Here is a 23,770-nt window from a genome sequence, read left to right as displayed (position 1 = left end):
GGTTGCAAAACGCTGGACACGACTGAAGCAACTTAACTCACAAGGGTTTGGAAAACATTTTACCCGGGATATGGACAAAAGTGTTCTCCCCATAATGTCTCAGTTTTAGAAAGGTTAAGTCTTGATATTCCAAACCTTCATAATATTTAGGACGTTTTCAAAGCAAATGCAAAAATATTGTATAAATGTGGATTACAAATCATCTATGTTTGATTTTTCATTTGTAAAAGAATCAGACAGTATTACTTGTAAAGTCTTCCATTCTAATAGCCTATGCTCTAGGATTTCCTTTAGATGACAGAGTGGCACAGAATAATACTGCCATATACACATTTATAAACATTGGAAGTCTTTTTAAAGAAGACTACACTCTCTAATTCAAAGCAAAGGGTGTTGAATCCATTTCTTTTTCTCTGAGCAGCATAACTTATGGTTTAGACAAAGAGCATGGCTCTATTAATGAAAATGAGATCATTTCATTTAGTGGGCATCTGGAAAAGGACTTCTTTGATTTCCTATTTTGTTATATTTATTAAACATTATGTCAGCTTTCATTAGAGATCAGCAGACAATAAGGTTTGTTTTTATTGTTGATTTCAGATAAGAAAAGAAACTGAAAAAGCATTTGTACCAAAAGTAGTAATTTCCGCAGCTAAAGCCAAAGAAAAAGAAACTAAAATAACTGGAGAAATTACTACAAAACAAGAACAAAAACAAATAACTCAAGAAACAGTAAGTCCAGTTTTGTAAATGCCTTGTAATTTGTTGACAAATATCACATCCCAGACAGCTACATGTTCCCTCTAACCAAAACCTCTAAGTGGAGGAGTCTTCTGTGTATGTTTTCTTTTTGTTGTTTCTCTATGTCTAGTATTGAAATTCTTTCATGATGGAAATTCTGCTCTCATTGCATAATTTTCCACTCAACTGATCAGTTTCAAGAAGATTACCTATCGACTAGAATAGTTTGGGGCACATCAATGACATTTCTAGAGCACACTTAACCAGAAGATAGTGATCACTCCAGCCTAGTTACCCACTGGTACAATCAGTTTTTCCATGCATAGCCCAAGCCCTTGGGCACTTAACCTGTAACACACAAACTTTACATAGTTGTAAGGCATGCATGCATGTCCACGCCACCGCCCCGCCCCATACACACACACACCAGCCATGAACACTTCAACTAAATATCAAGTGAAAGTGAGGAATTTCAACGTCAGGGAAAACCAGTACTTGTGAAAAAAGTGAATTCCTGGTTGATCGACAGTGACACAGACGTGTTTGCTGGTTTTATGCCATAGACCCAAGCTGGAACAACCTCAATATCACCAAAATCAACTTCTCTCCCATGTATTGAATCAAGCCTTAAAGGGTCTAGGAAGAGGCCCTTTCTTGTTCAAATAGATTCTTTCATGTTCAAGTAGATTTCAGTGACATTGAGGTTGTTCCAAAACTCTTCTTTTTTTTTTTTAATATTTTTATTACATTTAATACTTGATGTAGATGTGATTTTTAATTCAATAAGTACCTATTGAGCTTTTGCTATATGCACACCACTGTTAAAGTCCTCTTTATTTTTAAAAATATTTTTAAAGTATATTCTTGTTGGTTATCAATCTATCCCTTCATAAGTTCCTTATAAGTCTGTGAGTCTGTTTATTTACAAATAAGTTCATTTATATAATTTTTTTGATTCCACATATAAGCAGTATCATGTGATATTTGTCTTTCTCTGACTTTCTTTGTTTAGTATGATTATCTGTCCATCCACTTTACTGCAAATAGATTCTTTTTTTATTTATCATTTTTAACTTTCTTTTTAAAATGTTATTATTGGAGTATAATTGCTTTTACAATGTTGTATTAAATTCTGCTGTAAAACAAAGTGAATCATCTATATGTATGTGTATATATATATATATCCTCCTTCTTGAACCTACCTTCCACCCCCTTTCCACACTCTAAATGATCAGAGAGCATGGAGTTGAGCCCTGTGTTTGTTCCCACTGCAAAGTCAGAGTCTTCCAGTCTGTTCAAGTAGCTCCCCCGTCCCTTTCCCAGGCAAGAACACTGAGTGGGTTGCCATTTCCTTCTCCAATGCATGAAAGTTGTGAAGTCACTCAGTCGTGCCTGACTCAGCCAGCCTCTCTTAATCTCAAGCTTTTTGTTCATCTCAGAACTACTGTTTTTAAAAGGCGCAACTCAGACTTAAAAGGCTGGTCAGAGGCCATTGAATGAACTTTTCTCTCCTACAGTGAGTGAAAGAGTTTGAGTGCACAAGAACCTAAGTTGCATAATCAAGAGCATAGAAATCCTTGTTGCCATTGCAAGGCTGATAACTGACAAGTTCAGTAACCGTAGTTGTTTAGCCATTTGCCAGTGAGTACTCACTAAGTTCCTTAATGTGTCAATATATCTCAAAGATGAGGACTTTTCAGTTTCCAAGACAATTTACTAAGGGGCAGGTGGGCAGAAAAGAAGTCCATTTCTGGGTGTTAAACACAAGTGTAGGCCCTTAAAACAGAACCATGGTAGTTCCTCTCTCACCACTAAGCATTCTATATCCTCCTGAATGTTACAAAGTTAACTCACCATTTCTCCTGTGCCTTTTGAAACTCAAACCTTTACTTTACTCTGAAAATCAGATAATACAGAAAGCTGAGACAGCTGCTGTGTCCATGGTGGTAGTTGAAACTGCCAAGCCCACAACACTAGAAACAATTCTGGGAGCCCAAGAAGAAATTGTCACACAACAAGATCAAATGCACATAACTCATGAAAAGGTGACAGTTCTTGCTGGTGTGAAATTCACTCTTGTTTCATTCCGTTTACAAGCCACCTACATTTTCATCCTGGGTCTTAAAATGATCACTTTTTCACCTTCTCCTCTTCTTATAACTCACACGGGAAGCTTCACAATCTCTCAAGAACCTTTTGCTATCTGTCTAGCTTTCACCACCACTTTTCATTCCTAACTTTTGTATTTCCTTTGGATTGTTACTAATATAATATTATAATTCATTTTAATATTTAACATGTCTCTATTGAAGATTCCAGTGTACAAGTCAATTGATATAATGCAAAGTTATGTGTTATTGATGGCTCCATTGGCATTTCCCATAAATTATGAAAATAATGTGAATAATGCATCCTTTTATTGCTCATCATATTTTTTTGTTTTAGACTGAACTTACTTTGACATTGCTACTAATGAAACAATATTGATGATCAAAGCAACTCAAATGACAAAATGTCCTTGAGTAGGAAGAAATGTTCTTCCTTTCTCAACTTTGACTTACCTTTTTTTTAATTAGAGCTGAATGAAATTTAATGACCATTTTCTCACCTTTTTTTTTTTTTTAATCATATGACCAGATATTGAAAGAAACTAGGAAAACAGTGGTACCTAAAGTCATAGTTGCCACACCCAAAGTCAAAGAACAAGATGTAGTATCAAGAACTAGAGAAGGCATCACTACCAAAAGAGAGCAAGTTCAAGTAACTCACGAAAAGGTGAATACAGATATTCAAGATGGGAAAAGTTCATCTTTAAACTAATTTCGAGTAAACCATTAACTGCGATGTGATATGAATTATTAATCTGTATTTTCCTTTTTGAATCCCCAACTAAAAACCACATGGTGAATGTATGACTTTTTCTCATTATCTTTATCTGCACCTTTGATTTTCATTCATCTGTAACATTTGTGATTCATTTTATTCACCATTATCCTTTGCATGAAGATTAGCCTGATTTCTAGAAAGCAATATATGGAATCATCTGGAGATTTTTTTTTGTAGTTAACATTTCTAAGGTTTGTGATTCCCAGTCAGTGTGTGCACACACTGCCCCAGTGAAAGTTAACTTCTCTTGTGTAGTTAACCCTGAATAACTTCGTCTTGCATCCCCACTAAGAGGGGGGAAGGGTCATTCCATATTCATCTAAAGCCCTGTGCAATTTAAACTTGATTTTACTGTGATAATCAGATGAGAAAGGAAGCTGAGAAAACTGCCTTGTCTACAATAGCAGTTGCTACTGCTAAAGCCAAAGAACAAGAAACAATACTGAGAACTAGAGAAGAAATGGCTACTAGACAAGAACAAATCCAAGTTACTCATGGAAAGGTGATTATTGCTATTCCAAGTGTGAAATCCCCTGTTATAATACACTGATACTAAATCTCATGTGAAATCCTCTATTATAATACTTTAATACCAAGTCTCAGAATTTCTTATGAGACTCTATTAACCTAGTTTATTTTTAGTTATACAATTGGAAAATTAAATAACAAATTATTTATTATTGTTAATATTACTACATAATCCTTTCCTCACTGACTGCTTTACTATTATTTTCCACTTTTTATTATTAATGTCTAGAATTCTCCAGAAGTTGATGATGGAAACTGCATGCAGACTGTATAAAATTATAGTATTTTTATCTTTAGACTTGTACACATGGACTATTCAAAACTAAAAGCAGGGTTTCATTAAGGTAGTCAATTTATGAATATATTTTTTTCACTTTTAAATGTGTTTTTTTCTTGGTTTTATGGGTATGAAGTTTCAGTTATGCAAGTTGAGTAAGTTCTAGAGATCTATTGAACAACATCATGCCTAGAGTTAACAATACTATATTATGCGTTTAAAGAGTAGACATCATGTTAGGTGTACTTACCACAATAAAACATGAAATCATGGGAAATGGGGAAAAAAAGAAATTTCATGCAGGCTAATTTTAAGAAATGCCATGGACATTTAAAATATATATATATATGTAAATAATGACTTTTACTGTTAAGAAGATATAGATTTTGAGGGGTTCATAAATTCGGTATCTTGCGTTGTATAGTATGGGGTTATTTTAAGAAATAACCTATAATTTTCATCATGTGAAACTTTATCTTTTTTCTCTCTGCAAATATCAGATGAGAAAAGAAGCTGAGGAAATCATAGAGCCTGCTATAGTTACTCTCACTAACACTGAACAAGATGCAATATTACAATCTTGAGAAGCAGTTATCCAACCAGAATAAATACACACAAGCTATGAAAATGTTGTTTATAACATCTATTTGTGGCTATGAAATTTCCATGAATTAACCTTCTTCCCATAAATCCATGCCTCGGGTACTGAGTAAACTATTCACCTGATTTTATTCTTCATTGCTAATATAGTAACTGGATATTAGCAACTAAAGCTTTTCAATCTCTTTAGTATCATAACATTCCTTTCTGTATTTCCCTCAATGCTGTTTTCTATGTTTACATCTTTGGATTTTTTCCTAAGACACAATTTAGGATGAGCTGTTAAACATTACCAAAGTCTAATATTGGGCTTCCCTCATAGCTCAGTTGGTAAAGAGCCCTCCTGTGGTACAGGAGACCCTGGTTTGATTCCTGGGTTGGGAAGATCTGCTGGAAAGGGGATAGGCTACCCACTCCAGTATTCTTGGGCTTTCCTGGTGGCTCAGCTGGTAAAGAATCTGCCTGCAACGTGGGAGACCTGGGTTCAATCCCTGGGTTTGGAAGATCCTCTGGAGAAGGGAAAGGCTACCCACTCCAGTATTCTGGCCTGGAAAATTCCATGGACTATATGTATAGTCCATGGGGTCACAAAGAGTCAGCCATGACTGAGTGATGTTTACTCCACACTCAAGTCTAATTTTGAATGGCATATCAACCTTTTCGAAGTCTCATTGACATCAGAAATTCCAATACATAACATAATCTCATTATTTTGTTTGTTCTGAATCCCACAAATTTGACTATCTTATTTTTGTTATTTAAAATTACCTAAGAATGGAAGCTAAGAAAATGTCTACACCCAAAATAATAGTTACTAGTGCAAAATCTACTGAATCAGCCACACTGCCAAGAACTAGAAAAGGATTTGCTATTAAGTAGGAACAAATGCATCTTTTTCCTAAGGAGATGAAAACTGATGCAGTGGAGGTGAAAAGCATTGTTTCATCCCATTTCATCATCAGTTCTCCTGCCTTTTCATCTATCAGGAGTCACTGTGCTCCTGCTGTTCCTTTAATTGCTTAACTGATCAACAAAACATTAGCGCCAATTAGATTCAGTCCAGTTCTTTCAGTGGAACAGCATTTCTAGTTATGAAAAGTCAGATTAAATCACACTATTCTAATTATTCTCAGCTTAAATTGATAGGAATTGAGATCTCCAATTCTAGTCCAAATCTTCCTGATTATCTAGTTTAGAAAAATATGAGGGATATTAGAGTCAGAAAGAAATAAAAGCGGCTATCAGCCTAGAATATTCATTTGTGATTGTCCACCAAAATGAGGGTATGGGTCCACCAGCGTATGTATATAGAGTTGAAATATGTTAACCCAGAAAAAACATATAAATGCTTCCCCAATTTAAAATACCTTATCATAGTTAAGATTCTTTTTCTGCATAAGTTTTAAATTAAGAATGACATCCGTCTATGTCAGTTGGTGAGTGACAGTTTCTTTGAACCTAAGGTTTCTCATTATTAAAATAGAACAATTTATTTCATAGTCTGGTTGAAAGATTCAGATGAGATATAATGTAAATATAATCATTTTACAGGCAAAGTTATTTATTTATATAAACAAATATAAATCTGTTGAAGATGGTAACATTTTAAAACATCTCTAAAATTAAAGTCAACTTACGGCCCATGTGGTTTGAAAAAAAAAAAAACCAGATAAATTAACTTAAACCACCTAATCCTCACAGGTATCTTACAGTTTATTTTAAGATGCAATCTAAAGTGAAAATGGTATCTATCCTTCTTCAAGGCAGATTAGGTTGTTTGTGGCTTCCTAGAAGGAGAGCTGGATGAAGCCTGTGATCACTAAAGGCCCAATTTTATCTCAAAAATACCTCATTTATATATTAAATGGTTCAGATCATTTACCATTTGAACAGATATGTAGAGGTAGTACACTTGAAAAACATTTCAGATGCAATCTAGGTTCTACTCACAGCAGCAGAAAACTGGACGTTAATAAAATATTCCAGCATTCTTTTAAACAGCTCTGATGGACATGGTGATGTGATGTTTGCAATATGCTGTTTCCAAGTATTGCACAGAATCATAATATATGAGCCATATCAACTGGCTTGCTTTCTATAAAAGAGAAACTCCTTTGCAAACTGTGTTCCCATTTGTGATAATCATATTCATGGAAATGAGAAAACAACATTTCGTTTTCCTTCTTCACTTTAACTTTCTGTGGTAATAACAGCAAATTGAACTTTGCTGTGAAAGGTTGTTTTCTTGAATCCAAATAGGATAACACTTTGATTTTCATCACAGCATCTTCATTCATGTGTTTTAAGAAAGATACTGTCTAATAAATTAAAAATTTCTTATCCCTAGGGAATCATAAGTAAATTAATATGTTCCCTGTCTGTTTACAAGCTTTCTTGTTATCTCAGATTTGCATGTGAGTGTACAATGCTGCAGCAGCTGATGTTTTCTGGATGGGACTGTGACAATATTTGAGGGCATTTTTATCATCACTGTCATTGCACCTACACCAGACTGAATGATTGGCAATAAAGAATAATCAATTAAGATAACCAGCCCCAAAGTTCTGACTTCACAAGCGCTATCTGTCTGCCATGGACAAAATACTGGACAAACTCATAACTTCTTTCCTATTTTATACACATATTGTGTTGTCCTGTGTTGTGTTTGTGTGATTTAATGTCTAATTAAGCCAGGCTTCATAGAGTGTATCTAACTAGACATCTATGCATTATAATGATCAGTGAAACATTAAGTTCCTAAATGCAATTCTAAGTCACATTTCTAGAGACATTAACATAGTTTTGTAACATAGGCACCATCTGCCCATCACGCCTTATAGGCATTGTCTCTTCTCGATGACTATCCCAGGAGGAAAAGTCCCAACCTGACTTTGACATTACTGAGTGTTAATTCTGGAAACCTTGTCTGCAGGTGGGCGTTGGGAAAAAGGCGGAAGCTGTAGCAACAGTGGTTGCTGCAGTCGACCAGGCCCGAGTTCGAGAGCCCAGAGAACCCAGGCATGTTGAAGAATCATACGCTCAGCAGACCACTTTGGAGTATGGATATAAGGAGCACATTTCCGCCACAAAGGTAGCTGAGCAGCCCCCACGTCCAGCCTCAGAGCCCCAAGTTGTCCCTAAAGCAGTCAAACCTGGAGTGATCCACGCTCCTTCTGAGACTCATATCGCAACTACTGATCAAATGGGAATGCACATATCATCACAGGTGAGTTTGGGCCCACTGCCTGTTTCTGGGAAGGCACGCATAACTGCTGTGGTCATCTGGTGAGCAAGGGCTTCACTGAGTTCCATTTCCATGCAGATCAAGAAAACTACAGATCTAACAAGCGAAAGATTAGTCCATGTGGATAAACGCCCCCGCACAGCGAGCCCGCACTTTACTGTTTCAAAAATTTCTGTTCCTAAGACAGAACATGGATATGAGGTAAGAAGTTAAAGAGCATGACAAAGAAATGTTAGGCTTAAAGGAAGACAGTAGGTTGTGTGATATGGAGTATCTTTGGTGAAGGCAGTACAGGCTTGTTTTTGGTGATGTCTGTTTACCCTCATGTAGACTCAGAAACCCCTAAGGTTGGATTACTGGAACTCGGCCAGCAGAGAGAGCCTAGACTCTCAGATAGTTTCCTGACACCTCTGAGAAGACACAAATCCATACCGGCTTCTCTCTGTTTCACATTCTGTAGAAGGTTCAGTTCAGTTTTCCTTATGCTGTGAGATATTTCAGAATGACATAAATGAGAATGGATACCAATACCAAAGACAGACACTGAGAAGTCATGTGTTTATATACTCAGGATAACAAGATGGAGACGTGTTACCGTGTGGTGGTTGGGCTGGACTGTGGGGTCACACAGGCCTGGATTAGCACCCTAACTCTGCCCCTTATTAGCTCTGTCATCAGGAACACGTTAGTACAAGTGAAAACCTTAGTAAGTTGACAAGATCTAATAATCCTCAATATTAGTCACAGCTGTTCTTACTTTGAGGTTTTTCCCAGGTGGCGCTAGGGGTAAAGAAGCCACCTGCCAATGCAGGAGACATAAGAGACAAGGATTCAGTCCCTGGGTTGGGAAGATCCTCTGGAGGAGGGCATGGCAACCCACTCCAGTATTCTGGCCTGGTGAATCCCATGGACAGAGGAATCTGGTGGGCTAGAGTCCATAGAGTCACAAAGAATCAAACATGACTGAAGTGACTTAGCAGGCACACATTCTTATGTTACACACCCGAGTCGTAGAATCCAAACTGCATGCTTCAGAGAATTATAAGGTATATTTAATACCTGCATTTGGGATAATCTCAAATACCCAGACAGCAACAGAGTAAAAAGAGTAAGGAAACTGTTAAAATATTCTTCTAAGCTTTTTCACTTTCACCTCTCACACAGATTTGTGGCCGAAGCCTAAATGTTCTATTTTAAAGTAGTTCTTAGGAATTAACCAAGTAGTTAAAATTTTTATTATTTTTGAATTTCCCACTCTTGTATTTTCAAACACAGCTTCCTTGGCATGATTTAATTGAAAATTCATGACCAAGTTTTAGAAGACCTTCATTCCCTTTATGATAAGAGCCTAAAATAAGAAGTTCTAAATACAACTCTATTAGGAAGACTTTCAAATTTATTTTAGAAGCTGGCAGGAATGACAGTGAGCTTTATAACTAGCTTATCTCTAACTTTTCATTAACTATAAAAGTGATAATGAGAACATTAAAAAGGGGACCACATAGAAATTTGACTCAGACTTACCACAAGAGCGGTAGTGGCGAAGGACTTCTGGGAGGCAACTGGGATGGCAGTTAAGTGACTATTTTCTGACTCTGTTTCTATTTAGGCATCAATAGCCGGTAGTGCTATTGCCACACTACAAAAAGAGTTGTCAGCCACACCTTCTGCTCAGAAGGTCACCAAATCTGTGAAGGCACCCACCGTGAAGCCTGCTGAGGCTAGAGTGAGAGCGGAGCCCACTCCTTCACCCCAGTTCCCCTTTGCGGAAACACCAGAGACTTTTAAGAGTCAAGCTGACATTGAGGTGAAGAAGGAGGTTGGGGTGAGCATCACTGGTGTTGCAGTCCGTGAAGAGCGCTTCGAAGCACTGCGTGAGCGTGAAACCAAGGTTGGTGGTCACTGGAGCCCCTGCTGTCACTTAATCCATTCCCGGGGAGCAGGACCAGGCTCTAGGCCAATCTGTGCTACAGAAGAGGTCAGCCAGATGCCCTGCCTTTCTCCATTGCTCAGACTTCATTTTATCGAGCATGGTGTGGGTCAGAACTCTTCTAGAATTATTTTTATAATTTTGCATGTGCTAAGAGTTTGAGACTTCCCCTAATTTCCTGAGCATTTTGTAACATCCTTTGTCAAAATTGTAGGTAACAGAAACAGCAAGAGTACCTGCACCTGTTGAAATCCCTGTTACTCCACCAACTTTAGTCTCGGTGAGTAAAGTTGATAGTGTTGGATCACATGCATATCTAGTCAAATAATGTTCATATATGCAAAGATCAGCTTCTCAAACTTGAAAATTCCATGAGTGTGTCTGCAAGTATGTAAGACCATATACTATTAGGCAAGGAGAGGGGGAATTCTGTGTGACAGCCTCAGTCACATAGCCAGCAGATTCGATGAGTTTCTGTTATGTGTAAGGCATGATTGCAAGACTAGTCTAGCCCTCTTTGAAATCTGTCTTACTATCTGAAAAAATGTACGTAAATAAGCATAATAAAATATAAAATGTGATAAGCACTTCAGTAGAGGGAGGGTGCAAAGGAAAGTTTGATTACTTCTAGTTGAGGATAACATAGAAAGCTTCGCTGAAGAGACAACATTCGCTGCTGAGACTTCAAGCTTTGTTAGGATTTGAATATGTGCAAACAATGGAGGGTACAGGGATGCCCTCTTATATGACATTAGTACAGTTCCACCTTATGAAGTTGGAAACACCTTACATTTATTTCAAATTGGGAGTATTCCAATTTCCAAAGGAGTTTCTTTACGGATAGTTCCACAGTCTTGATGTTAAGAAAGCATTTTATGACAGTTAGAATGTACAAGGTCAAACCTCCACGTTTGGTACAACATATAGAGATGATTCATGCATCTGCACACGTATCAATACTTCCTGTTTCTTCTTTCTTTAGGGCTTAAAGAACGTGACTGTTATTGAAGGTGAATCTGTCACCTTAGAGTGCCACATCTCTGGATACCCATCCCCCAAAGTGACATGGTACAGGGAAGACTACCAGATAGAAAGTTCCATTGATTTCCAGATAACCTTCCAGAGTGGAATTGCTCGCCTTCTGATTCGTGAAGCCTTTGCAGAAGACAGCGGGCGGTTCACTTGCACTGCTGTGAATGAGGCTGGGACCGTCAGCACATCCTGCTATCTAGCTGTGCAAGGTCAGTGGTCATACCCCTACGGACCTTCCACACACTCCTCACTGCCACCTGGCACTTCTTTCTACACACCTGGTAATGGAGCCCCCTTTTAGAATTGAGGGTCAACTTAACTGTCATGCTAAGGAGAGGTCAGTAGTGAAGCGAACTAAATACCTGACTTTAACCAAAGAACCGTCTGTCTTCTTCTAGTGTCAGAAGAATTTGAAAAGGAAACAACAGCTGTGGCTGAGAAAATTACCACAGAAGAGAAACGGTAACACCTTCTTTTGCTAATGATTTTTCATTGTAGCACAGTTTTGCTTGGTTAGTCCCTTTCGTATTGGCAAATGGCAGTCCGGAAGCTCACATGAAGGGCATTCTCTTTCCAGCTTCGTCGAATCAAGAGATGTGGTAATGACCGATACTAGCATCACAGAGGAACCAGCAGGGCCGGGAGAACCTGCCGCTCCTTTCTTTATTACAAAACCAGTGGTTCAGAAACTGGTGGAAGGTGGGAGCATTGTATTTGAATGCCAGGTTGGGGGCAACCCGAAGCCCCATGTCTACTGGAAAAAGTCCGGTGTTCCTCTAACCTCAGGATACAGGTATTTTCATGGTTGAATGACAGAGTTTTCTGTGATTTGTCTGATGGGTCTATGACGCCAAGAGAGAATAGAATATACTTACCCCACCCTCAGAGGTAGGGTCTTTTGTTATAGAGCCTTCATGGTGTGCTTTGAGGAGTTTTCGTGTTTTTCACACAAAGTTTTATTGAGAAACAGAGTTATGTGACAAAAGTGGGTGGGAGATATATATTTTATATTCTGGTTTGATTCACTTATAGTGCTGCTGAAATAGAGAAAATGATGTGGAATTTTTACACATACAGAACATATTTTTCTACCAAGGATCTGAAACAACATTCAATAAAAAGGCATAATAATTAAGTCACTAAAAGATAAAAGAAAAAGGGTAATTTTTGAAGAAAGCCAGTTATATGTGAAAAATCTATGCTAATAAATTTGCAGTTGAGTATAAAATTCAGCTTTAAATTTACTGCAACTTATTCTAAAAATGTATCCATCATATCTTAATAAGAAGAAATGTAGTGTACCAAAGACTTAATATCGAAATGTTTAAAGGAGTTTATTGTTTTCATTATTCATTTGATCTTCACATAAAACAGGGAACAAAATAATGAGCAAAGAGAAGTATCTTAGTATTTAAATGACCTCATCATTTGCGAACATAAACACTGAGGTCTCTTATTTCCATAAGTAGTGTTATAGTCTATTATTTATTTTGAAGAATATATGACTATTATTTAAAATGAAAAATTTAACTCGTTTGGCCTTCATTACTCATGTCCATGCATTTCCCTCAATTTTTAGCAATCTTATATTCTATGGTGGAGCTTAGTCCCATGTTTAGGATCATTGAATTTTATACCACAGATCCACATAACGCTTATTTTACTCACATAAGGGTTATTTATGAACTCTTTCATTTGTTCATTTCCATTAAGATACAAAGTGAGTTACAACAAACAAACTGGCGAGTGCAGACTGGTGATTTCGATGACTTTTGCTGATGATGCTGGAGAATACACTATTGTTATTCGTAACAAGCATGGAGAAACGTCTGCATCTGCCTCCTTGCTTGAAGAAGGTGAGTGCAGCACTAAGTAGTTCCATGTGCATGATAAGAATGGAAATGCAGGGAGGAAGCAGGGCTGGGTGACTGTCAGCAGTCCTGCTGCAGCATTCGGCTTTGATACTGGCTCTGTCCACATCTGCCCTCCTCTTGGCCTCAGCTGTATAGGAAATGTTTTAGACCACATGGCCTCAAAAACTGTACCAGTACTAAACTTCACAGGTTCTGACAATAGTTTATTTTTGGTGCATTCATTTCTAAGTATATAATGACTTTGAAAATGCAGGAGGAACTTTGACGTGGTTTTGCCTTCCAAAAATGGTCAGGAACTAAGATCCCACATGCCATGTGGTTTGGCCAAAACAATTACATTAAATTAAAAAATGAAAATGTAAGGATTCTAAATCCCATGGCCCTCTAGATCCAGACAGATATTAGTGAGTGCAGTGAAGACAGTGGAGAAATTGAAGAGTATATGCCCTGCCCCAAGGGGTCAATAGCTCCCCACCTCCAGTATGTTGTTGCCAGGCACACACGTCCCAGGCTCAATGTTGCTAGAGCTTCCAATTTTTTTTTTAAGCTAGAAATCAGGATTTTCAATATTCATAAGTAATTTGAAAAAAAAAGTGAAATAGCATTTAAATTAAACAAAACGTACCTGTGGGTCCCTATTACCTTTGCCAAGATGTTCACATTTATAGTGGACCATCCTATGTTCTGTACAAAACCCTTAGGATTAGGATGCTGTCCCCATTTTGCAGATGAAGCACTCAAGACCAAGGAGGATAAATGAATTGCCAGAAGTCACATGACAAATTAGGAAGACCTCTAGGGTTGATCCCAGAGGACTGACTGCTAATGTAAAATTTTTTCTATAATAGTAGTGGCTGCTCTGACTTATTAATGTAAGTTTGGGTTTGAAATTCAATCTACTTAGTCTATCCTGAGCACTTTTCATAAAATTTGGAAAATCTGGCTTTTGTTTATCAACTTTCCATAGGGTAGGACTTGCTTGAATGAACAGTGGCATAAAGGCTTTTTCATAAGAACATGAAAAATTCACGCATATTCTTAACCCCTAGCTGATTATGAATCACTGATGAAATCCCAGCAAGAAATGCTTTACCAAACACAAGTGACTGCATTTGTGCAAGAACCTAAAGTTGGAGAAATAGCGCCTGGATATGTATACTCTGAGTATGAAAAAGAGTATGAAAAAGAACAAGCCTTAATTAGGAAGAAAATGGCCAAAGATACTGTAATGGTCAGAACTTTTGTGGAAGACCAGGTAGGTATGACAATAATGACCAAGTAAATCACTTCACACATTATTCTTTCCTCCTGCGGTGCCCCGGTTTTTGTTTGATATTTTCATTTTTGAGTGATGGGCCAGGGTTATATTACTATAAGCAGATGCAGGTGCACTGCCGATGAGCTTCCTTAATCTTCATAATATTAATATGTTGCACACATGACTTTGGAAATAAAGATTACATGTAAGTAGGAAAAACAATTACTAAAACAACAAAGCTCATTACTGCCGACATTTTTTCATCAGTAGGATAGACATCACACGTATAACCCATACTCTGAGAATACCATTGTTCAAGACACCACAGCATGAACTTCCAAAGATGACTGGGAGGCAGATTAAAAAATAATGACTCATCTAAGTCTCACTGAAAAACAGATAAAAAAGCAAAATTAAATGCTTCTAGATGTTTCTTCCTGTTAAAAATTTTAATCAAACCTTATTTCTGAAAACAAATACTCTTAAAGAATTTCTGTCAGTCAGCAGTTATCTTTTTAACAGACTGTCATCTTTTTTACTACATAGGAATTCCACATTTCTTCCTTTGAAGAGAGACTTATTAAAGAAATTGAATACAGAATAATAAAGACTACATTAGAAGAACTTCTTGAAGAAGATGGAGAAGAAAAGATGGCCGTTGACATTTCTGAATCTGAAGCTATTGAAGCAGGATTTGATTTAAGAGTCAAGAATTATAGAATTCTTGAAGGGATGGGTGTTACATTTCATTGCAAGATGTCTGGGTATCCATTACCCAAGGTAAAATATAAGCATTGATCATACCTCCATGCTACAGTAAAGACACGCATAGGTTATAGTGTAACTCCTTTATGTAAATCTTACTTACATGTGCATGATATTATTCGCAGATTGCATGGTATAAAGATGGCAAGCGCATCAAACATGGAGAGAGATACCATATGGACTTTCTACAAGATGGCAGAGCTAGTCTGCGAATACCTGTTGTTCTTCCGGAAGATGAAGGCATCTATACTGCGTTTGCCAGCAATATGAAAGGAAATGCGATTTGCTCAGGGAAATTGTATGTGGAGCCCGCGGCACCTCTCAGTGCTCCGACTTACATACCCACGCCAGAACCAGTGAGCAGAATCAGGTGAGAATCATACTAGTTCAGGTTGATCAGTATTTAAATCGTTTAAAACACCAAATATCTCAGTAGCAAATTGCTGTCATGTAGTGGGGGGTATGAAGGCTAAAATAACCCAGAAGTCTACCATTCTCCGTACTGGCAATTACCCAATTTTTATTTCTTACCCCTGTGTAGAATGAGCAAAGCATCTTTCATCATGTATCATAATATCTGTTTTGCCAGTGCCATAGCTAATATAGTGAAAGCCATAAAGAGTTGTTTAATGTCTGATTTTACGTGTATTATCTCTAGTTTATGAGGAAGGCATGGCAACCTGTCCATGGGGTTGCACAGAGTCGGACTCGACTGAAGCGACTTAGCGTGCAAGCATGTACTCATGGCAGTCCACTCCAGTGTTCTTGCCTGGAGAGTCCCAGGGACAGAGGAGCCTGGTGGGCTACAGTCCATAGGGCTGCACAGAGTTGGACACGACTGAAGCAACTGAACACAAGCACACATCAGTAATTTAAACAACAACCGTGCAATGGAGGGATTATTGTTGCTATTTTGGGAGTGAGAACACTAAGTTTCCCAGACCCTGTGAAAATTGCCTGAGTTCCCCCAGCCTGTGTGGTGGTGTCAGCACTTGAAATCCAATCCAAGCTAATCTGGCTACAATGTATAGGTAGAGTTTGGGACTTTTTTTCAAATACCTTTCATTTGTTTTTTCTCTTCTGGGAATTGTAAGTTATTTTTCTTTTTCCATATTTATGTTGGTGGTATTTAACCAACCAAGATTCATTGAAATATTTTGGTAGTTGAATCAAAAAGGTTCAGTAACTCATTAAACCCAGTTGGTGAGGGAGGGACAGTATTAAGGACCAGTCTAAGATTTTGAGGATGGGTTCCTGGCTGTGTTGAATAATTCCTGACTGGGATTGGTGGTATATGAACAATATAGTTTTGGGAGCAATAATAATGTATTCTGTTTTGGATCCCAATGAGTTTGAGGTACCTTTTAATACACAAAATAAATTCTAAAATAATGTTAAGAAAGAGATTTATTGTGGTGAGTTTTCTCTATGCCTCATGAAAATATTCTTTTTTGCATTTTGTTTTTCAGATCCATCTCTCCACGTTCAGTGAGCAGATCTCCAATACGCATGTCCCCTGCTAGGATGTCCCCTGCACGGATGTCCCCTGGACGCAGGCTGGAGGAAACAGATGAGTCACAACTCGAGAGACTGTATAAGCCAGTCTTTGTGTTGAAACCTACTTCTTTCAAGTGTGTAGAAGGACAGACTGCCAGATTTGACTTAAAGGTTGTGGGTCGACCCATGCCTGAGACCTTCTGGTTTCATGACGGTAAGTGTAAGTTTTCGCTAATAAATTATTAAACACAAAAATAAACTTATCTGTGTGTCTAACCACTTTTAAAAACAACTATTTTAACGTGATTCCTTTTTTGCTTATTTTTCTGATAGGCCAGCAAATTGTCAATGACTATACCCATAAAGTAGTCGTTAAAGAAGATGGGACCCAATCACTGCTTATTGTTCCTGCAACACCCAGTGATTCTGGGGAATGGACGGTGGTTGCCCAAAACAGGGCAGGGAAATCTTCAATTTCAGTGATTTTAACTGTGGAAGGTATTTGCTCCGAAGACTCAAAATAAATAACCTTATCACTTGGGTTTTACACAAGTAGTTCAGCCCTACTCACTCAGAATCACAACCTTTCTCTTTCAGCTGTGGAACATCAGGTAAAACCAGTGTTTGTGGAAAAACTGAGGAATCTCAACATAAAGGAAGGTTCCCGACTTGAAATGAAAGTCAGAGCTACGGGCAACCCCAACCCTGACATCGTATGGTTGAAAAACAGTGAAATCATTGTACCTCATAAATATCCCAAAATCAGGTAAGTTGGCTTGAAAAATAATTAAACTCATTACACAAATCCAATACTCGAGGAAGTAACAACTACTTTTGCATTGATGATTTATTTTCTACTTTTTATAGAATTGAAGGAACCAAGGGAGAAGCTGCCCTTAAAATTGATTCCACTGTCAGCCAAGACTCTGCCTGGTACACGGCAACTGCTATTAATAAGGCTGGCCGAGACACTACACGATGCAAAGTAAATGTTGAAGTTGAGTTTGCAGAGCCTGAGCCAGAGAGAAGATTAATCATCCCACGAGGGACGTATAGAGCAAAGGAGATTGCAGCCCCAGAACTGGAGCCTCTCCATTTGCGATATGGCCAAGAGCAGTGGGAAGAGGGTGACCTCTATGACAAAGAAAAGCAACAGAAACCATTTTTCAAGAAAAAACTCACTTCCTTAAGACTCAAGCGCTTTGGGCCTGCCCACTTTGAATGCAGGCTGACACCAATCGGCGACCCAACGATGGTGGTAGAATGGCTCCACGATGGAAAGCCACTGGAAGCAGCCAACAGGCTCCGCATGATCAATGAATTTGGGTATTGTAGCCTTGACTACGCAGTGGCGTATTCCAGAGACAGTGGTGTCATTACATGCAGAGCTACTAACAAATATGGAACAGATCACACATCTGCTACCCTTATTGTCAAAGATGAGAAGAGTCTTGTGGAGGAATCTCAATTGCCAGAGGGGAGGAAAGGCTTACAGAGAATTGAAGAATTAGAGCGAATGGCTCATGAAGGTGCCCTTACTGGTGTGACAACCGATCAAAAAGAGAAGCAAAAGCCAGACATTGTCTTGTTCCCAGAGCCAGTAAGAGTACTGGAAGGGGAGACCGCCAGATTCCGTTGCCGGGTAACAGGCTACCCTCAGCCCAAAGTCAACTGGTACCTTAATGGGCAGCTCATCCGCAAAAGCAAACGGTTCAGAGTCCGCTATGATGGCATTCATTATCTGGACATCGTGGACTGCAAGTCTTATGATACAGGTGAAGTCAAGGTCACCGCAGAAAACCCTGAAGGTGTGATAGAGCATAAAGTAAAGCTTGAGATCCAACAGAGGGAAGATTTTAGGTCTGTCCTTAGGCGAGCCCCTGAGCCAAAGCCCGAGTTTCACGTCCATGAACCTGGAAAACTTCAGTTTGAAGTACAAAAAGTAGACAGACCTGTTGACACCACTGAAACCAAGGAAATTGTGAGGCTGAAAAGGGCTGAAAGAATCACCCATGAAAAAGTGTCTGAAGAGTCAGAAGAGCTGCGTAGCAAGTTCAAGCGCAGGACTGAGGAAGGCTATTATGAAGCCATTACAGCTGTGGAGCTCAAGTCTCGTAAGAAGGATGAATCCTATGAAGAGCTTCTAAGGAAGACAAAAGAAGAACTTCTCCACTGGACCAAGGAGCTAACCGAAGAGGAGAAGAAAGCCCTTGCTGAAGAAGGCAAAATCACTATTCCAACTTTTAAACCTGACAAAATTGAATTAAGTCCTAGTATGGAGGCCCCCAAAATATTCGAAAGGATCCAAAGCCAAACAGTGGGCCAGGGCTCTGACGCACACTTCCGGGTCAGAGTGGTGGGAAAACCTGATCCTGAATGTGAGTGGTACAAAAACGGTGTGAAGATTGAGCGCTCTGACCGAATCTACTGGTATTGGCCCGAAGACAATGTTTGTGAGCTGGTCATAAGAGATGTGACTGCTGAGGACTCTGCCAGCATCATGGTGAAAGCCATCAATATTGCTGGGGAAACCTCAAGCCACGCATTCTTACTCGTCCAGGGTAATTTGAATTTCTTTCATTTGATGGATCTATTTTTATTTATCTGTGAATATCCAATAGTGTATTGTCTTAATTTTCTTTTCCATTACCCAAATTGTGTATTCAATTTAATGTGCTTTATCCCCCCCTTTTTCTCTTGTAGCCAAGCAATTGATCACTTTTACACAGGAATTACAAGATGTTATTGCTAAGGAAAAAGACACCATGGCAACCTTTGAATGTGAAACCTCAGAGCCATTTGTCAAAGTGAAATGGTATAAAGATGGTGTGGAGATTCACACAGGAGATAAATATAGGATGCACTCTGACAGGAAAGTTCACTTCCTCTCCGTGCTAATGATCGACACATCTGATGCTGAAGACTATAGTTGTGTACTTGTCGAAGATGAAAACGTGAAAACAACAGCTAAACTTATTGTCGAAGGTAGTAAATAATGCTTTTGTTGTTTACTCAAGTTTTAGAGTTACTTTTATTATGTGATAAAATTAGCTATGCAATTGTCACCCCCTAAAAATGATTCAGTTCAGTTCAGTTCAGTCACTTAGTCATGTCCAACTCTTTGCAACACCATGAACCGCAGCAAGCCAAGCCTCCCTGTCCATCACCAACTCCTGGAGTTTACCCAAACTCATGTCCATTGAGTTGGTGATGCCATCCAACCATCTCATCCTTTGTCATCCCCTTCTCCTCCTGCCCTCAATTTTTCCCAGCATCAGGGTCTTTTCCAGTGAGTTGGCTCTTCACATGAGGTGGCCAAAGTATTGGAGATTCAGCTTCAACCTCAGTCCTTCCAATGAACACCCAGGACTGATCTCCTTTAGGATGGACTGGTTGGATCTCCTTGCAGTCCAAGGGACCCTCAAGAGTCTTCTCCAACACCACAGTTCAAAAGCATCAATTCTTTGGCACTCAGCTTTTCTTTCCAACTCTCACATCCATACATGACCACTGGAAAAACCATAGCCTTGACTAGACAGACCTTTGTTGGCAAAGTAATGTCTCTGCTTTTTAATATGGTGTCTAGGTTGGTCATAACCTTCCTTCCAAGGAGTAAGCGTCTTTTAATTTCATGGCTGCAGTCACCATCTGCAGTGATTTTAGAGCCAAAAAAATAAAGTCTGCCATTGTTTCCACTGTTTCCCCATCTATTTCCCATGAAGTGATGGGACCGGATGCCATGATCTTAGTTTTCTGAATGATGAGCTTTAAGCCAGCTTTTTCACTCTCCTCTTTCACTTTCATCAAGAGGCTCTTTAGTTCTTCTTCACTTTCTGCCATAAGGGTGGTTTCATCTGCATTACCTATGAATTAAATATAAGCTTCATACCAAGAATCATGACTGTATAATACTAGTTAAGAATGTTGACAATTGGGATATTTTTAAAGTGAGGTTATTTTGATGTCTTGTTTTAAAAATTTTTTTGAATTATAATTCCTTGCTTTATTAAAAATAATTTAAAACTTAAATCCTTTTATTGACAATTTATTTCTCAATCCAGAAGTTAGATATTAAGAATATGCCTGATGGGGGACACAAGAGATTTACAGATAATTTAATTTTTCGTCTAAGTCTAGATACGTAACTCTCCAGAGAAATTAACTTCTCCTTATCTCATAATTCAGGTGCAGTTGTTGAGTTCGTGAAAGAACTTCAGGACATAGAGGTTCCAGAATCATTTTCAGGGGAGTTAGAATGCATTATAACCCCAGAAAATATAGAAGGCAAATGGTATCATAAGGGTGTGGAGCTTAAATCCAATGGCAAGTACACAATTACATCTCGCCGTGGACGTCAGAACCTCACAGTCAAGGATGTGACGAAAGAGGACCAGGGAGAATACAGCTTTGTTGTCGATGGGAAAAAGACAACCTGTAAACTAAAGATGAAACGTAAGCCACCTCCTTCTTTTCAGCCTGTAGCAAGCATCATTATGGTTTATTGATAATAAATCATACCGTTCTTTTCTCCCCCCATATTTTCACAGCTCGCCCCATCGCCATCCTACAAGGACTCAGTGATCAAAAAGTCTGCGAGGGTGACATTGTTCAGCTTGAAGTTAAAGTCTCCTTAGAGAATGTGGAAGGTGTCTGGATGAAAGATGGCGAAGAAGTGCAGCCGGGTGACAGGGTTCACATTGTGATAGACAAGCAGTCCCACATGCTGCTTATTGAAGACATGACTAAGGAGGACGCTGGCCATTACTCCTTCACCATTCCTTCCCTTGGACTGTCAACCCATGGGCGCGTCTCTGTCTACAGTGAGTGCGACTTACATGGTCTTATATCTGTGCTGTCAAGCGAGCACGTATTTCCGACAAAAATTTGTATTCACAAATCTTTCGTGTGTGTGATTTTGCAGGTGTCGATGTGATAACACCTTTAAAAGATGTTAATGTGCTTGAGGGCACCAAGGCTGTGCTCGAATGTAAAGTCTCAGTCCCTGATGTGACTTCTGTTAAATGGTACTTAAATGATGAACAAATCAAGCCTGATGATCGCGTGCATGCCATTGTCAAAGGCACGAAGCAGCGACTTGTGATTAACCGGACCCACGCTTCAGATGAAGGACCTTACAAGCTGGTGGTTGGCAGAGTTGAAACCAGCTGTGATCTCTCTGTAGAAAGTAAGAATTCTTCCATCTCACTTAATATTGTCTTAAGCATTCTATTTTCCCAGTGTAATAGTAACCAAGTGACGATTATATTTTTCCCCCAGAAATTAAAATTATCAGAGGTCTTCGTGACCTTACCTGTACAGAGACCCAAAATGTGGTCTTGGAAGTTGAACTGTCCCACTCAGGAATTGATGTCTTGTGGAATTTTAAGGACAAGGAAATCAAACCCAGTTCTAAATATAAAATTGAAGCTCATGGGAAAATATATAAGTTGACAGTTCTAAACATGATGAAAGATGATGAAGGAGAATATACATTTTATGCTGGAGAAAATAGGACATCTGGAAAACTTACCGTGGCAGGTTAGTACAATTATAAATTATAAGTTCTTAAATGGAGCAGTTGTTTTAACTTAAGAAACCATTACCCGTTTCCTTCCTTATTCCCCGCAGTTTCCTGCTTTTGTTGTTGTCAACCAGTAATACCTTCAACACCGCTCTCATCAGCCTAAATTCGAAATATTCTTCCAGGAAGTCATAACTCAAATGCCGTCTCCTCTGCACAACCTTCCTTGATCTTCTCATTTGTAGATCTTACTCCTCCAACCACAGTATCGCTCTCTGTGTGTTTCTTTCATGACCCATACTCATCTACTTGCTTTATTCTCCATTTCTTCTTCCCACACTTGGGCAGATACCTCCAAAGTCTGGAGTTGCTTCTTCCTCATCTTCATATAATCCAATACGTTGTACATGATAGATTGATAAATGTTTGTTGGATCAAGTTTGATTGATCAAACTTTCCTACTGTAAAGATGTATTCATTTTTTATGCCCTGTTTCATTCATTTTTGTTCCCTTTACACTATTACTGGGCCCAATGAATATTTTAAAAATATACCTCATTGGGTGTGTCTATATGTCTTTTTCCTTAACATGAAGTAAACCATTCTCAGCAGAAGTCACTAGCTTTAAAATAAGGAATCAAAAGTCTAAACCAATTGTCAAGAAACAACTAGAAGTCATCATTAATTTGGTGCATTACAATTTAGGTTTTGAGGAGATGGAATATGACATTGAGATTAAATTATACAGTCCGTGGCATCTGGTGTATAAGCAAGTCAAATGGGAATGGTGTGTCTTCTTTGGTATAAAAATTTTATGGCTTATACTTTATCACATTATATGATTTCCTCAGAGATTTGACCATGAAAACTTCCAAAAACAAAATTTCAGATTCTGTACTTGATACATGTTTTTAAATGTGTGAAAACAAGAAAAAACTCTGAGCCTGTATGTGATCTTACCCAACATTTTTAAAGTAACTGCCACAGGCCAAATGCTGCTAGGAACTCAGGATACAGAAATTAATAAGGCATGCTATTTCTTTTGAGGAATTCACAATTCAGAGAGGGACAGATACATTAGCAACTAACTTGCTGAAGGAGTAATTATTTCTGCCAGTAGCTGATGGCATTGGAGGCAATGGAGCTTCGTGGAAGAGGTAACAGTGACTTTCAGTATATGGGAATCCCCAATCTTTTACAGACGTTGATGACTATAGTTTTGTTGAGCAGATTTTTTTCCCAGTCAAATATTAGACATGTTTTAAGGAAATCATCCTTAGAAGACTAAACAGAATGCTTTTGAAGAATAAACTGAGTTACAGGCCATCCATGAAGTGTGCCTCACATTGGAGTTCTCAGAATTCTGTATAAGTTAACAGTTGCTTTTCCGTTTGCAAACCCTTCCTGATTCTAGTAGTTTCCCTGGGTACATACTTAGAATACATACTTACTTAGAATGAGAGGTTTCTATGATATCTTCTCAGTGTGGGTAAAAATAATTTTATTAGAAATTTTCATGATGTGCAAAATTATGTTTTAAAACTTGTTATTTAGTTGTGCAAAGATCTCTTTATTGTTAAAATATTTTTTAAAGACTCACACTTGTATTTCTCTTGT

General features: G+C 38.4%; 1 protein-coding gene across 1 annotated transcript in view; it reads left to right on the top strand.

Annotated features, from left to right (window-relative positions):
* TTN (titin) overlaps positions 1 to 23,770 on the top strand; it is a 276,220-nt gene that overhangs the window by 14,348 nt on the left and 238,102 nt on the right. Inside the window, 23 exon segments of the mRNA XM_070359061.1 lie at positions 601 to 732; positions 3,379 to 3,516; positions 3,992 to 4,129; positions 7,965 to 8,258; positions 8,355 to 8,477; positions 9,886 to 10,167; positions 10,421 to 10,486; positions 11,189 to 11,447; positions 11,637 to 11,700; positions 11,816 to 12,031; positions 12,952 to 13,094; positions 14,162 to 14,367; positions 14,917 to 15,150; positions 15,261 to 15,505; positions 16,605 to 16,846; positions 16,966 to 17,130; positions 17,230 to 17,398; positions 17,500 to 19,193; positions 19,336 to 19,617; positions 20,818 to 21,084; positions 21,180 to 21,452; positions 21,554 to 21,817; positions 21,910 to 22,170. Of these exon segments, the coding sequence (XP_070215162.1) occupies positions 601 to 732; positions 3,379 to 3,516; positions 3,992 to 4,129; positions 7,965 to 8,258; positions 8,355 to 8,477; positions 9,886 to 10,167; positions 10,421 to 10,486; positions 11,189 to 11,447; positions 11,637 to 11,700; positions 11,816 to 12,031; positions 12,952 to 13,094; positions 14,162 to 14,367; positions 14,917 to 15,150; positions 15,261 to 15,505; positions 16,605 to 16,846; positions 16,966 to 17,130; positions 17,230 to 17,398; positions 17,500 to 19,193; positions 19,336 to 19,617; positions 20,818 to 21,084; positions 21,180 to 21,452; positions 21,554 to 21,817; positions 21,910 to 22,170 (6,157 nt within the window).

Source organism: Bos mutus, chromosome 2 (genome assembly GCF_027580195.1).
Source record: "Bos mutus isolate GX-2022 chromosome 2, NWIPB_WYAK_1.1, whole genome shotgun sequence".
In the NCBI taxonomy this organism is placed as follows: domain Eukaryota; kingdom Metazoa; phylum Chordata; class Mammalia; order Artiodactyla; family Bovidae; genus Bos; species Bos mutus.
Note: the sequence above shows the minus strand (reverse complement) of the source record. Positions and strands in the feature narration are given on the sequence as shown.